General features: G+C 34.0%; 1 protein-coding gene across 8 annotated transcripts in view; it reads right to left on the reverse strand.

Moving 5' to 3' along the window:
• CUNH12orf50 (chromosome unknown C12orf50 homolog) overlaps window positions 1-17,579 on the reverse strand; it is a 56,107-nt gene that overhangs the window by 9,677 nt on the left and 28,851 nt on the right. For 6 of the 8 annotated variants that reach the window (XM_058424950.1, XM_058424946.1, XM_058424945.1 and 3 more), the window contains 6 exons: window positions 10,177-10,332; window positions 8,712-8,789; window positions 8,517-8,630; window positions 6,784-6,894; window positions 1,437-1,544; window positions 28-144 (listed from right to left, as the gene is read on the reverse strand). In XM_058424950.1, the coding sequence (XP_058280933.1) occupies window positions 28-144; window positions 1,437-1,544; window positions 6,784-6,894; window positions 8,517-8,630; window positions 8,712-8,789; window positions 10,177-10,332 (684 nt within the window). The remainder of the gene's footprint in view (window positions 1-27; window positions 145-1,436; window positions 1,545-6,783; window positions 6,895-8,516; window positions 8,631-8,711; window positions 8,790-10,176; window positions 10,333-17,579) is intronic. The other 2 variants (XM_058424949.1, XM_058424948.1) reach the window with 1 other exon arrangement.

A 17,579-nucleotide genomic window follows, 5' to 3' on the forward strand; every position in this document is an offset into this window, starting at 1 on the left:
CAAAAAGTGATAGAGCTAATGTCTCACTTGAAGAGGGGTCCTCTCTGCACTTCATACTGATATTCTCAGTAGCATTTAATACATGCATTGTAGGTACTGGTCGAGTAGTTAGGGAACGCTTTGGATGAGGACTGTCCTTGTTATCTTTTAAAGCAAATTAAGAAAATAAAATGTGAATATTAGTTTTAAAAAAAGCATTTCAGTTGTTATTTCACTATTCAAACATTACATGAGGGGAACACCTCTTTAAAATAATATATATATTTATGAATTGTGAGAAAAGCATCATTAACATTCCCTAGTTGCCACATGGATTTCGAAATGTCACGAGTAACAAAACAAAACTCGGAAACTATAGCCATCATTTTCAATATGTAAATAGAAAATCGTGGCAGTATTTTTAATATTTCCATACAAAAGATTTAAAAGGTTTTGCATTTTTACATTGAATGGTCCCATTTAAATTGCGGCTCTGAAAATATTTTAAATTTAACAACTTTAACTTGCTATATGCTTTGGAGCAGGACTCCTTAGTAGAGCTTTCCACAATGATGGAAATGTTCTAAATCTGTGCTGTTCAATATGGCAGCCACTAGCCTCCTGTGACTGTTGAGCACATGGAATGTGGCTAGTGCCAATGAAAAACTGAATTTTTTATTTTATTCAGCTTTAACTTAAATTTAAAGAGTCATACATAGCTGGTGGCTACCATATCAGTACAGCTTTAAGAGTTTCTTTGATGGACTGGGGAAAACCTTTCCATCTCTGAGTGAGAAAATGAGAGAAAGATTTACAATTTTCCACAAAAATAATTTGATCACAGGCAACCTTTCCTATGCTTGAGAATATTTAATGGTAGATAAAATGGGTTTATATTTTTATTGAAAGTATGTGAAGCCCCCTAATTGCAGGACAGCTGTACTTTTAGTCTGCGACTGAGAGGCACTCAGTAGAGAGATACCAGCTGGTGGATTTTAAGTACAGTTAAGGGCAGTGTAAAACTCTAGAGGATGTATTTTATTATATCTCTTGATTATTCACAGACTAGTGTTAGCAACAATTATAAAATACAAAAGTCTTTTTGAGATTAAACTCTTCACAATGTTCACAAGCAATGTTTTCTAACAAAATTCAATTATACTGATATTATAAATTAAAGGACTTGGTATTGCCATTTAAGAGAGCCAGTAACTTTAGAACTCGCAATACTAGAAATTATACAGTCCAACAGGCTACTGTTCAGGTAAGAAAACTAAAAAAATGGTCATACAATTAGGGACAGAGCCAGGACTGGACCCTTAGAGCTCTTGACTCCTATTCAGTGTATATTTTGATTTATTACCATTCCTCTTATATTGGTTTTTATAATAAGCAAGCTTATCTTTAACTTGTCTAGCCAAATTACAAATGAATGAAAATTATATAATAATTCATACCTTTAGTATTTGAACATTTTGATATGGTGATTTCTTTCTCTTCAGTTAAAGCTTCACTTTCATCGACTCCAAGAAATATGACCCTCTGTGGAACATAACAGTCACCTCCTATGACAAAACCTTACTGTCAGTGGCAACAATGGCAGAAAGTGATACAAACTAGCTTCAATACAGGAACATTTTCTACAATACCCCTTTTGTTCACTTTTCTTTGGACACTTCTCAGTGATACCATATCCATCTCCATATATTTATATGATTAGATTACATGAATATTAATATATATGTATATGAATATGCAGTATGTAAACTTACATATAGATAATTGCAAGAAAATTCAGAGTCAACAAAACTTTCCTTAATATATAATAATCTTTAGTCCCACCCTTTAGAGATACTCAGAGTAAATGTAATTTATCTTCCATATAACATCTTCAGATATATTAAAGCAGTTTCCATATTTCCCCAAGGACTTCTATTTCCCAGGATAAATATCCATAGTTGCTTTAAACGTTACATACAAAATTCCAAAATTCTTCACCATACAAATTACCTTTTCTTAACATATTAGTTTCAAATAACCTTATTTTAAAATGACACCCAAATGTGAATTAAGCTGTGGAGAAATCAGCAGAACTAGTAAAATAATAACTGCCATTCATGGAGTAATTTGCTAGGAATCTGACCCTTTACTGAGTACTTTAAATCACATTTAACTATCTTTCTATACTGCTTCTAATAATCCAATGTGACTTTACCGTTGCTATTTGGTAGTGAAGACACATGCCTAAATTGTTGTAAAACATTGTGGCCAAAAAAACTCACTCTATTTTCCCCTCAAAAACACCATCATATTGGGTTTTTCCCAACTTAAAGAAAAGCCACTATTTAATGTTTTGTACCTAAATGTAAGAATGTATGTTTATCATTGCTTGAAGTTACCCTGTAAATTTGGCTCATTGTTCCAACAAATTAACCTCCATTTAACTGTAAATTTTATAAACATGTCTACATTCACTCAGTCATTCAATGCATTTGAACGTATCATCCTTTATTCTACAAGTATTTACTGAGTGCACATAATGTGCCAGGCATTCTACTACAGAGATTTATCTATAGTGATTGATTATATACAGTTCCTAGCCTCAAGGAGCTTACACAAAACCAGTGATAAAAATGTCAAAAAGATTTTTGGTTTCTACCATGACCAAAATGGCTTTTATTAGAATAACTTTCATCCCAAAAACAACTATAAAATACCAAAACAAACTGATTGGAAAACAACCCAGTGCATGTGACTGCAATGCCTGAGAGCAATGGAAGGACACAAAGTCAATTGTATGTTCACATTCACCCTGGCTTTTTTCCCTGAAGGAGTTACACTCCACACTCACTACAGATTTTTCCCTGAAAGTGACACCAAGGAGGTGAAAAAGAAAGAGCCAAAAGTCTGGGACTAATTGGCTTGAAATTGAGGGGGGAATGAAAAAGGAAGAACAACAAAGAAGTTCCTCTGAAATAGGCATAAAACTCCCTTTAAATTGTTATCTGACTCCCATACTTTTCAGGTACAGTGTGGAACCCTAGGAAATAAGCAAAAACAGCATCTGGGAGGCTAAAAACTGGTCAGAGATTTCAGCATCTACATACTGCTTGGGAGGTAAAATTTGGCATTCAACCTTTGCCAGAGTAGAGGTATCTTGGTGAACATCCCATGTCTCAGTTGATAACCCAGTAAAGCAATGTTTCAGGGGTAAGGGTCTTATCCGAGGAATAAGGACTATACCTTCAAAGAAAGGAAAAATAATGTATCATCTACGGCATCATCCCTAATAAAGCCCAAAGCTAGTCCTGCACAGAATCAAGGTGGCCTGCTGATAGTCTAGCTGCCTGCCAGGAGACAAGTTTCTCTGTGGAGAAATAACATCATTCACACACTATGTAATTTTTATCTATATTGTTCAGCATCAAATAAAATATTAGAAGGCATAGTAAGACAGGACAATTGAGCAAAAACCTGAGGAAAAGGAAAGATACCCAAGCGTAATCAAACAGGGAGTTGCAAAAAATAACAGGAACATTATCAAAATAGAGAACTGATGGAGAATTTAAGGAGAAAATCGATAGGAAGGTCAAATAGAAATTCAGAATTTAAAATATGGATTAAAGAGCAGAGAGGAAGAGAATTAGTGAACAGGACAGTAGGTTGTCAGAAAGTATCCAGATTTATCTAGAGAAATCAATAAGAAAAAAAAGTTTAAAATGGGCTAGAGACTTAAAAATGCACCAGACAAAAGAGAAAGTCAAAATGGCCAATAAGTTTATGAGAAGGTGCTAACATTATGAGTCATCAGGGAAATACAAATTAAAACTACAATGATGTACCACTTGCCACCCACCAGAAAGGCTAAAGTTAAAGGACTGAAAATACTAATTGTGGGAAGGATACAGAGCAAGCTAATCTCAAAGAAAAGGTATGCATATGGCCTTTAGAAGACATGTACAAGAATGTTAATAATAGTCCCAAGCTGGAAATATTGTCCATCAAATCCCAATATCAATACTCATGGTGCTTTCGTGCATTGCTTTTATGTTTGTTTGTTGTTTGCAAACGTATGCAGAGTGGTGAAAATTTTGAGTTGCTGGACCTGCACATTCCTAGCTGAGGTCTAACAATGGCAATGCTCAGCATTCTCATTTCAGTTCATACAGAGATGACCAGAGAATGGCTGGAGACAGGAGAGGGCAGCACAGCACCGTGGAAGAAGCTCTCATTCTGGGGAGAGGTGGAAGGAGTTTGAGTCCCAGTTCTGAGGCTTGTTAGTGAGGCAACCTCAAGAGAGTCACTTAAGACTTCTGAACTTTGTTTTCTCTTTTGTAAAATAAGGAAAACAGAATATACCAGGATCAGTAATTTCTATGATTTAAGGTTATAATCTCTGTGAGATGTATGTATATGTGTGTGTGTACATAGTTCCCTGAGGAGCAATGGTTCAGTGTTTGCTAATTCAGTGTTCATGTCAACTTTATAGAACATAGCTACCAGGAAGAACAAGAATCAATTGTGTGTGTATTTGTGTGTGTATCAACTGTGTGTGTATATATACTATATACATAGAGAAATGCCCATGTTTGTTTTTATATATACATACACATATACAATATATGTCTTATATGTAGATATGTGTGTATATATGTGGTATATATCTATCTATAGATATTTACAGATATTTACAGCAAAGTGAAAAAAAAAGATATTTACTGCTACAGTCAACAGCATGGATCAGTCTAATACAAAGAGCATTAAGTAAAAGAATCCAAACTAGAAGAGTTCAAACTGCGTATTTCCACTTATATAAAGGTCAAAAAATGCAAAATTAGCCTATAGTAATAGCGACCAGAGTAGTGGTTACCACTGGGAGAAGACTATTGACTTGGAGAGAAGGAGCCATCTGGATTGCCATAAATATGGTTATATTGATAAATATACAAGTAAAATTTTAACAAGCTATTCACTTCAGATCTGTGACCTTTATTAAAGTGCAATAACACATTAAAATAATATTAAGACAAGACAATGCCTCAAGTATTTTTCTTGAAATGAATACTAATTCATTAATTATAATTTCAGTTTTGATCATCTTCATTTCAAAGATGTCTTATGAATACAGGAGCCTAAATATGTTTAGATATACCTATCATACACATATACCTAGAAGATTTTTTTATCTAGTGACACAGAGAACATTATGATGCCTGGAAAATCAATAAGCTTGACTATACCAGAATTTAGTATACCAGATAAAGGAATTTTTTTAATATTCTTTTGGTATGGTTTTTCAACTAGTTCATTACTCTAACAATATTATTAATACTAGATAGGCTAATGACAGTATAATGACATTCTCACATTTTCTAACTCCCAACAAAGTAGGAAAAATATTATTAATGTTACAAAGTGAAGGAAAGTTTATTTTTATATGAAACCATTAGTTTATCAATGGTTGAAAATAACCTTTTATTAACCAAAAAGTCTATCTGATTTAATGATATTTCAATAAACTGTTCAATTAGGATTGCTCGGGTTAAGTGGATACCACTTATATAGGTTATATAGACAGTGTGAATGAACTCTGTTGGGAGAAACTGCCAGTGTTTCTATTTTGTAGCTAAAACTTATTGCTTCAAGGCAATCAAACAATTACAGCTAGACTAAAACAATGACAGCTAGACTAAAACTGCTGCAGATATAAGAAAGGAGAAAAAATAATCAAATTACTTTAGCACCAAAAAAAAAGGCAGTGGGGGGCACACAGAAGAAAATGGCTGACACCGGGACAGCAGAAAGTATCACCAATATGCCTAAGAGATACTGGTACTTACTGATACCTGCTCTCAACCTCCTTCCCATTCTTCACACACATTCTTCCCACCAGCCACACCTTTCAACCTCACCACAAAGTCTCTATATATTTTCAAAACAAACGCTTGGAATTTTCAGTCAAGAGACAGATTTTCCAACAAGTTTATGCTAAAAAGCAGTTCCAAAATATTTAAGCTATAATACACAGTTAGAATGTGATGACAAATGATATATATTTGAATATAGCTCCTTAAAAGTAGACTTTAAGTCCACTGGGCTCGGTGGCTCATGCCTGTAATCCCAGCACTTTGGGAGGCCAAGGCGGGTGGATCACCTGAGGTCAGGAGTTTGAGACCAGCCTGGCCAACATGGTGAAACCCCGTCTCTACTAAAAATACAAAAATTAGCCGGGTGTGGTGGCGCACACCTGTAGTGCCGCACACCTGTAGTGCCAGCTACTTAGCAGGCTAAGGCAGGAGAATAGCTTGAACTCGGGAGACGGAGGTTGCAGTGAGCCGAGATCACGCCACTGCACTCCAGCCTAGGCGACAAAGTGAGACTTCCGTCTCATAAATAAATAAATAAATAAAAGTAGACTTAATCAAATGATTTATTAAGTGCCTCCTTCATTTATAGCTCTGTTATAGTTTATTACAGCACCTACATAACACCTGAATTCATTACAGTCTGGAGTTGAGCCTACACACAGACACACACACACGTGTGCGCGCACACACACACACACACACAGGTTTCTCATTAAATTATGGAAAATGGAATGTCTTACACACTGAACACAAATTCGCACAAGGTATTTGGCAGAGATTTTGGTCTCTGAAAGCAACTGATTTTGTGATATACCTCCAAACTCTTGTTTAAACATGACATGGACAAAAAAAGAAAATTAGTTGTAAAAGATAAAAATTCAGACTCATTTATTATGTGGTGATATATTCAGAGTCAATCAGTAATAAATTAACTCACCTCCATCTTCAAAAGCAGCAATGTCAGTCTTTGGTTTCCCATGCAGTGATGTTTTTATTTCACCTTGCCTTTCATATTGGCTAAGTTTTGTCGGAACTGTAAGACTATCTCCTAGAAATAGGAAGAAAAAAAGTCACCCCAGAAATTATTAGATGCTTAAATAAGAAATTTATGATAGAATTCATGATGAGAGTAAAAAAGCTTTAAAGTTAATGCAATTATTGTTTGCACAGTGATCTGATGAACATTAAATTAATAAATACATGAGTTTTAAATTCTGTGTCAACAAAGAAGTAAGCAAGTATATTCTCCTATTTGGATTATTTATTCAATGGCAATTAAAAATTGTAAGCAATCTAACACTATTGTATATACATAATATATGTAGTTTGATATGTTTCTCATATAAGGAATTTTATAATATTGCTTTTGATTTTATCTGTTCACCATGAACAATCAGATAAAAAGTATTAGAGTCACTATTGACTACAAAATGCTAATTACATTGATAATTAAATAATACTCTCAGCTTTCCTCATGCATTTCTGGATAATTTTCTTCTAAAATAAACTATTAAAAGCGAAATAAAAGAGACATGACAACCTAATGCAATGTGTGGTTCCGGATTGGATCCTAGACTAGGGGAAAAAATTTATTTTACTATAAAGCACATTAATGGCATAACTGGTAAAATTTGTGGGAAAAGAAGGTTGTAAATGATATTCTATCAGTGGTTAGTTTCTGATTTTTATATTTATACTACAGTTATGTAAAAGCAAAGAGATATCATGTCTGTAACTTATTATCTCAAACAATTCAGAAGATTATAATAACAATGTATATATTTAGGAGAGTGAAAATTCAAATGTGCTAAAATGCTAACGTTTGAAGGAAATCTAGGTGAAGGGTATATAGGAATTAACCGAAACTATTTAAAAATAAAAAGCCTTTTAAAGCATAATATAAAGCAAAAGTACATATAATTGTCTTTATAATCTGCCATTTTTAATGTTCAATGCTAACTTGTTTTCTTCTTTTGTTTTTGTTTCCTTTTGTTTTTTCTCCTCTGAGTAGTGCGGGCCTGCAATCTGTCCTTCCCTATATGGTTCCCAAGGTTTGCGGACTCTTCTCTGTCTGATGGTGTGTTGCTGCCACCTATCGCCACGTTTGGATAGTTCGCTACAAAACAGACGCGTATCTTGCAGATGTTCATCCACAGTAAATCAGATTCTCCAAAGGTAAGCGCCATAAAACGCAGAGCCTTCGATTTGTTCTCCAGCATGGCCCCTGAAATAGTCTGGTCCACAGAAGACTTTCATTCAATGACCAAATAATCTCTGTTCTGCCACTAGCGTCATTCTGTGATCTCTCTTTTGTTCTTCTTGGGCTAGGTTTACTTTTCTATTCGGAAAGAAAAATCTAGACCTCTTTTACAGGGGTATTTATTTCAAAGACAAATAAAATGGTAAAAGCAAATTATTTACAGCATTACGCCATGGAGTCTGTAGTGTAATTACGTGTTAATGAAGTCTATCGATTCTGTCACCTCTCTAGGATAACATAATCCCATTAATAGCAGCTTTGGGTCATCCAGTACAAACACTTTCTTCTGGTGCTCAATTACGATGTATTATTTATCATTTTATTCTTCTGTACATCATACTAAATAATTCAGTCTATCACACCAAGTATCTCTTATAGATCACTATGAATGCTGCCTTTTCATTTCTTACCTTCTTGCAATTCACTGCCATTTTCCAAGGGCTTTTCTAACTCTTTTTCTGCTGTAGGGGTCATGCTTTTTGATGATAAAATATCTGGAGGAGTATGAAATCTGTAGTATTCCCCTAATCAACCATAAGAAAAGTAATGGTTAGTATATTTATCACATCAAGTATTAGAAAATACAAAAATGTTTGATTTCTTACCAGATTTATAACACGTCTCCTTTATTGCCCTTTTTTCTTCAATTTCTTCAGGAGTCTTTGTCCATAAACTAGAAGCATCTATAGGATATATATTTTTAAATTAAACTGTCCCAATGCCAAATAATCTGAAAATTTATCAACCAGAAAGGAAAACCCCAAATACCGTTCTCATGGATAGATTACTTTTTTATATTTTTTAAATCAATAATTTTACATACTAGTAAATGCTTCAAATTGCTACATTTTAAGTATTGAAAACAATGTCAAGAGAAAACAAGGGGCTATGTATTATGTACTTTGAAATGAGATGCTGAATGTATAGACTCAGTGTTGAGATGGTGTATGTTTATTTCAAGTTTGAGGTAGGCATGAGAGACATGGAACTGCAGCACACAGAAACAGTAATAAATAGCTCAGTGTATCCCCAAGCAGAGAAACTATGGTGGCCCATAGTCCATAGAAGGACATATTCCAGCACAAAGACAGACTGAGAGTTTTTCTTCATGTTTATCTTGTATATACACACTTTCTGGCACCACTGTGCTGGGTTGATATGGGAGGCAAAGGATGAACTAAAATGCAAAGACATGGGTCCTAAGCCTGTTCATACTCTTGTGAGGATGACTTAGAATAATGCAAATGACAGTGATTTATAGATTATTAACTACTACATAGTTCTCTATAACTTCCAGGATTAAACGTGAAACTTTTTGTATGTATGTATGTAAACAGATACACATGCACATCAATGTTTTAGAAACAGTTATATATAAAAAAGATAGCTTATTAGTATCTCTATGAGCACCTGTAGATATATAAATATATATATATACACATTTATATAGATATATATTTTATACTTTAAGTTCTGGGATACATGTGCAGAACGTGCAGGTTTGTTACATAGGTATACACGTGCCACGGTGGTTTGCTGCACCCATCAACCCATCATCTACATTAGGTATCTCTCCTAGTGTTATCCCTCCCCTGGCCGCCCACCCCCCGACAGGCCCTGGTGTGTGATGTTCCCCTCCCCGTGTCCATGTGTTCTCATTGTTCAACTCCCACCTATGAGTGAGAACACGCAGTGTTTGGTTTTCCATTCTTGTGTTAGTTTGCTGAGAATAATGGTTTCCAGCTTCATCCATGTCCCTGCAAAGGACATGAACTCATCCTTTCTTATGGCTGCATAGTATTCCATGGTGTATATGAAGCACCTATGTATACTTAAGCATCAGATCTGTCTCCCAGCCATCATATAACAAAAACTTTCCAATCCAAAAGATCATAAATATGTAGAACAAATTAGAACATAATTAATTAAATTTGTTTAATACAATTATAGTTATTTTCTCAGCAAAATCTGCCTTATATATTACATCATAAACCTTTATAGTTAAACGCATATGTAGAAAATGTGAGGTTTTTGAATGTGCATTGTAAACCTGAAAAAAGATCTACTAACCATTTTGTTCATCTACTTCCTCTTCTTCCTCAAAATTAGTTTTTAAAACTAAAGGATGGTGGATGGGTCGTGATATATTTTCCTGAGGTTTCAGATGTTCCTGACTCTGGGTCTGGAGTGGAATTCCTTCCTGACTTTCTTTCTGTAGTGTGATACCTGCACAGAAAATGCAACATTTTAGTCTGTTCAAGATATATGTGATGATAAGTAGACTTAATAATCAATCATTGCCCTCCTAATTAACTATATATTATTTTTAAACGTGTAAAATAATAATACATTAATGGATTGTGTTTCTACACACTAGCAATGATTAAACTGAAAATGAAATGAAAAATAATCCCACTTACAATAGCATCAAAGAGAAAAAATATTTAGGAATTAATTTTAGCATAAAGTGTGCAAAATTTATATTCTGAAAAAGATTGTTGAAATAAGATAAAAATATTGTTGAAAGAAGTTAAAAAACTATTGAAATGGAAAGATATCCTTGTTTATGGATTTTGTGGTTGGTATGGCAATATTTTCCAAATTAATCTATAGGTATGATACAACTCTCATCAAAATCCCAATGGACTTATTTGCAAAAATTGAGAAGCTGATTCTACAATTTATATGGACATTACTACAAAACTAAAGTAATCAAGACTATCTGGACTAGCATAAAAATAAAAGTAGATCTATGTATCATTGGAATAGGACTGCAAGACCAGAACTAAATCTTTATATGAATGAACTTATGCTCAAATGACTTTCAACAAGAGTACATAGACGATTCAATGGGGGAAAGAATAGTATTTTCAACAAATGTTGCTGGGACTACTAGATTGCCACATGCAAAGTAATTAAGTTGCACAACTTCATCACATTAGAACAAAAATTCATGCAAAGTGGATCTGCGAACAAAATGAAAGAGCTGAAGCTATAAAAGTCATAGAAGAACCCTTAGGTCATGCAAAGCTTTTTTAGATATGACACCAAAAGAAAAAGCAGTCAGTGAAAAATAGCCAGCCCCCTGGCAGATGGAGGTGAGCCATGATAGCACCGGCCAACAAGTCCCAGATTTTGCTGGAAAGCAGTTCCTAGCCCTCTCAGCCAGATAATGAAGAAACACTCAGAACCCCGAGGTGACGCAGAAAGAATAAATAAGATCCAGCCTGGGCAACATGGCGAAACCCCATCTCTACAAAACATACAAAAATTAGCCAAGTGTGATAGTGCACACCTGTAGTCCCAGCTACTCAGGAGGCTGAGGTGGAAGTATCACTTGAGCCTGAGAGGTTAAGGCTGCATTTAGCCAAGATCATGCCACTGCACTCTAGCCTGAGCAACAGAGCAAGACTCTGTTTCAAAACAAAAACAAAAACAAACAAAACCAAATGAGATGTCACTTTCATACTACAATGATTACAATGATTAATTTTTTTACTAAAAAGACAATAACAAGTGTTGATAAGGATGTGAAGAAACTGGAATTTTTGTACATTGCAGTTGGGAATGTAAAATGCTGCAGCTACTTTAGAAAACAATTTGGCCGTTCCTCAAAAGGTTAAACATGGAGTCATCATGTGTTCCATCTATTCCATTTTTAGCTACATAACAAGAGATATCAAAATATATGTCCATATTATACAAATGTAATCATTTGCACACAAATGTTTATATCAACATTGTTTATAATAGTCAAAAAGTGGAAACAACCTAAATTTCCATTCTCTGATAAATGGATAAATAAAATGTGGCATATCCATAGAATGGAGTGCTATTTGGCTATAAAAATAATAAAGTACTGCTGCATGTGAGAGCATGGATGAATTTTGAAAACATGCTAAGTGGAAAAAGTCATTCACAAAAAATAATATATTGTATGACTCCATTTATATAAGATATCAAAAATAGATATATTTATAAGAACAAGAAGTAAAGTAGTGACTGTGTAGGTTTTGGGAATTGGAAAAAAATGAGGAGTAACTGTTAGTGAGTGTGAGTTTGTTTTTTGGAATGATCCAATGTTTTGTTGGAAAGAAATGAGGAGTAACTGTTAATGGGTGTGGATTTCCTTTTTAAAGTGATCCAATGTTCCAAAATGGAATATTGTTCTTTAATCTATTTTGAGTTAATTTTTGCTTATGATGTGATGCAGTTGTGCTACTTAATTACTTTGCATGTGGCTATCTAGTTGTCTTAGCACCATTTGTTGAAAATACTATTCTTCTCCCCATTGAATGGTCTATATATCCTTGTTGAAAATCAATTGAGCATAAACTGATTCATATAAAAGTTTATTTCTGGTCTTACAATCCTGTCTCAATGACATATGGATCAATTTTTATGCTAGTCCAAATAGTCTTGATTACTTCAGTTTTGTAGTAACTTGTAGATTTTGAAATAAGGAAGTGTAACTCCTCCAAATTTGGATTCCATTTTCCTGATTTTTTTTTCACTAGTCTGGGTCCCTTAAATTTCCATATAAATTTTAGAATCAGCTTCTCAATTTCTGCAAATAAGTCCATTGGGATTTTGATAAGTTCTACATTGAACCTGTGGATCAATTTGGAGAATACTGGCATACCAACCACAAAGTCAATCTATGAACAAGGATATCTCTGTTTTTCAAGGTTTTCTTTAATTTCCTTCAACAATCTTTTGTAGTTTTCTGAATATAAACTTTGCACATCTTATGTTAAATTAATTCCTAAATATTTTTTCCTCTTTGATGTTATTGTAAGTGGGATTTTTTTCATTTCACTTTCAGTTTGTTCATTGCTACTGTAAAGAAACACAATCCATTACTGTATATTAATACGGTATCCTGCAATGTTGCTAAACTTATTTCTAATAATTTTTAGATTTCTAGAATTTTCTAAATAAAAGATCATGCCATATGCAAATAGAGATAATGTTGCATCTTTCTTCCCAATCTAGAAGCCTTTTAGCTGATGATATTGCAACAATTTCCCTGTCTTGTCTACAAATGACAAGAATGAACACCCTTGTCTTGTTCCTAATCTTAGAGGTAAGGCTTTCAGTATTTCATCAAGTATATTGTCAGCCCTGGATTTTTCATATATATTCTTTATCAGGTTGAAGCTTTCTTCTGTTTCTAGTTTGTGGAATATTTTTTATAATGTATGTGTGTCAAATTTTTATCAACTGTTTTTTATTCATCTGTTAAGATGATCGTGTGTCTTTTGCTCTTTATTATATTATTATGTTATATTATTATTATTACAGAAATTGATTTTGGGGAAGTTAAACGAACCTTGTTTCTGGGTTAATCTCACTTAGTTATGGAATATAATCTCATTTTAAAGCTGTCAGATTTAGTGTAATCGAATTTTGTTGAGTATTTTTCAGTGTCTCTATTCATAGGAAAAGGTTGGTCTGTAGTTTTCATGTAATGTCTTAGAACATCTCAGAGACATGAGTTGGAAAGTGTTGCATCATCTTTTATTTTTTTGGAAGAATTTGTGACAAATTAGTGCTAATCTTCTTTAAATGTTGGTTTCAATTCAATATTGGAGCCATCTGAGCCCAGATTTTAATTGTGGCAATGTTTTTAAATACCCAATCAATCTCTTTTTTCTTATAGATGTATTCAATTTTTTTCTTTTTTTCTAGAGTCAGTGTTGGTAGTTTGTGTCTTTCTAGAAATTTGTCTATTTTATCTAAGTTATCTAATTTGTTGAAATATAGTTGTCCACATTATTCCCTTTTAATTCTTTTTATTTTCGTAGTATTGGGAGTGATGTCTCATTTTTCATTTCTGATTTTAGTAATTTCAGCCTATCTCTTTTTTTATTGGTCAGTCAAGTTAAAGAATTTTAATTTTCCTGATTTTAACAAATAACCAACTGTTGCTTTCCCTGATTTTCTCTATTGGTTTTCTTTATTCATATTCTGTAGTTCATTAATTTCTGCTTTAATTTTTATTACGTGCTTCATTCTGTTTGCTTTAAGTTTAATGTGCTCTTCTTTTTCCAGTGTCTTAAGGTATAAGTCTAGGTTATCTATTTGAGATTTTTAAAAAATATATAGGCATTTACAACCTATATTCTTCTAAGCACTGCTTTACTTACATACCATGAGTTTTGGTATGCTATGTATTACTTTTACTAAACACAAAGTATTGGCTGATTACCCTTGTAATTTTCTTGTAATTTCTTGGTTATTTATATGTGTGCTATTTAATTTCCATATATTTGTGAATGTCCCAATTTTTTTCTCTCAACTTTTTAAACCATTATATTCAGAAAACATACACTGCACAATTTCAATCATTTTAAATTTATTCAGGCTTGTCTTATCACCTAGAATGTGATCTATACTGGAAAATGTTTCTTGTGCACTAGAGAAAAATGTGTGTTTTACAATTGTTAAATGGAGTGTTTTGCTGATGTCTGTTAGGTCTAGTTGCTTTACAGTTGTTCAAGTCTTTTATTTTCTTGTTTATAATTGTTTGCATGGTATATATTTTCCATTCTTTTATTTTCAGTTTGTGCTGTTGAATTTAAAAAGTGTTTTCTGTAGACAGCATACAGTTTTATCTTTAATTTTATTCTCACAATCTCTGCCTTTTGATTCTAGTATAATATTAAATTCCTTTAATCATTCTTCATTTTTTATAGTATTTTCTTAGGTTGCTCTATGGCTTACTGTATGCTTCCTAATATCAGAATCTATTTCACATTTATACTAATTTAACACCAGTGAGACAGATATAAGAGGTTACTCCTATATAGCTCTATTTTTCTTTTAGCTACAGTGAATACTACCTATATTGTTTCTGATGGGAAGGTAGCTGTTAATCATACTGGGGTTCTATTATATGCAATAAAACATTTTTATCTTGTTGTTCTCCAGAACTTGCCTTTATCACTGGTATTTATCTTTTTTCATATGATGTGTCTGGCTGCAGATATATTTGTATATATCCAACTTAGAGTTTGTTGAGCTTCTTGTATATGCAGATTAATTTTTTAATCAAATTTGGGGGATTTCAGCCATTATTTTTTCCTTCCTTACATTTTGGTAAAATGCCTCATATTTCTCTCAGGCTTCGCTCATCTTTTTTTCATTTATTTTTCTCTTGGTTTTTCAGATTGTATAATCTCTGTTGATTTATCTTCAAATTTACTGGTTCTTTCTTTTGCAGTTCTCAAATCTACCTTTGATCCATTATAGTATTTTTTTTCCATTTCAGATATTGTGTGCTCAACTCCAAAATTTCAATTTGTTAGGGTTTTTTCATAGTTTTTATCCATTGATAGTGTCTATTGTTGAGATGTTGTCATAATACCATTCTTTACTTCTTTACGCAGCAGTTTAGGTCTTTGGACGTATTATAATTACTGCTTTAAATCATTGTCTGCTCATGAACACTTTTCAAAAGAAGACATATACGCAACCAACAAGCATATGAAAAAATGCTCATCATCACTAATCATTAGAGAAATGCAACTCAAAACCACAATGAGATACTATGTCACACTAATCAGAATGGCTATTATTAAAAAGCTAATAAAATAACAGATGCTAGCAAGGCTGCAGAAAAAAAGGAATGCTTATACACTGCTAGTGGGAATGTAAAATTAGTTCAGCCATTGTGGAGAGCAGTTTGGCAATTTCTCAAAGAACTTAAAAGAGAAATACCATTTGCCCCAGCAATCAAATTATTGGGTATATACAGTCTACCATGAAGACACATGCATGTATATGTTCATCACAGCACTATTCACAATAGCAAAGATATCGAGTCAACCTAAATGCCCAAAAATGGTAGACTGGATAAAGAAAATGTGGCACATATACACCATGAAATACTACACAGCCATAAAAAAGAATGAGATCATGTCCTTTGCAGCAACATGAACGGAGCTGGAGCCTATTATCCTAAGCGAACTGATACAGTAATAGAAAACAAAACACTGTACCTTCTCACTTGCAAATGGGAGCTAAACATCGAGTACACATGGACACAATGAAGGGAAGAACAGACACTGGGGCCAACTTGAGAGTGGAGGATGAGAGGAGGGTGAGGATTGAAAAACTACCTATCAGGTACTATGCTTATAACCTGGGTGACGAAATAATATGTACATCAAATCCCAGAACGTGCAATTTATCTTTAGAACAAACCTGCACAAACAAACCTGTACCCCTGAAGACAAAATAAAAGTTAAAAAAAAAATCAATGCGCAGTTGAACATCACAACCCTCTCATAGGCATTCTATTGCCTCCTTTATTTCTGTATGTGGATTATACTTTTCTGTTTCTTTGCATGTCTTATAATTTTTATTGAAAACTCAACATTTGTGATAATACATTGTAGCAACTCCGAATATTGACGTCTCATCCTAAACCTGAAGCTTGTTGTTTCCTTTTTAATTTTTGAGTGACTTCATTGGAATATTTTAGTAAAACTTATTTTCTCCCACAATATGCAACCTCTGTTGTCATTCCTCAGTGGATGTAGCCTTGGCATGTCCACAGTTAACAGGGATAACAAGGACTTTAGCAGGGCTCATTTTGCCCCATTCCCTGGTTTCTCTGTTAAGCTGTCCACCTCTGTTGGTATCACACTGAGATGTTAGCTTCCATTCATTGCTGGTGTAATGCTCCATTGTTTTCATCAGTGCACTAGGGCATAAATTGCTCCACAGTTTAACCCAAGTAAATTCTGACTCCTTTGCAGAGCTAAGCTTTGAGGCCAATCTTTCATGTTTGTTCCAATCCCAAAGGAACTCTTTTTAACTGTCTCTTTACTGGGTTGTCTTTGGTAAACTTCTAGCTGGTTTACAGTTTATTTTGCTGCTTTCATAGAGCTACTAGCCTCCTCTTAATGCTTATCCCCAATCACCATAGTTTTCAGAGCGTCCATACTCTTAAACTCTCCCACGCTATGTTCTATTCCAAATAAATTCAGTTCTCTTTTGGAGAGCTTCAGTTTTCTACTCTGCCTGCACAAAATCTCAGTGCTAATGCTAAGAGCAAAGACAGTCATTTAATTCTTTTGGAGTGACGCCCCTGTTTTAAAATTAGAGCACAAAGCAGGGGTGGTAATTTCTGGTGTTTATGACTTGGGCCTCCTGGCATGGGACCTCTATCCATGCTCCATCTGAGGCAAAGGTAATTGAGGTACTATTATTCCTAGCCTGCTGCACGTGGGATAGAACTTTTGCTTTGTGCATAGGGCTGGATGAAAACAAGATTCAGGCCTGATAAATACAGCTCTAGCAACATGGAGTTGGGAATTGAGGAGGATGAGAAATGTTAGCAGCTTCCTCCCCCCAGAAAGGTACTATAGTTCTTGACTGGAAGCTGGACATAGAAAGAGCTCTGTGTTCTTGGCTGTATCCATTCAGAGTAGAGCTTCTGTCACACTAAACTAAGAGGTGGTGAA

This window comes from Hylobates moloch, unplaced genomic scaffold (assembly GCF_009828535.3).
Source record: "Hylobates moloch isolate HMO894 unplaced genomic scaffold, HMol_V3 SCAFFOLD_12, whole genome shotgun sequence".
Classification (NCBI taxonomy): Eukaryota; Metazoa; Chordata; class Mammalia; order Primates; family Hylobatidae; genus Hylobates; species Hylobates moloch.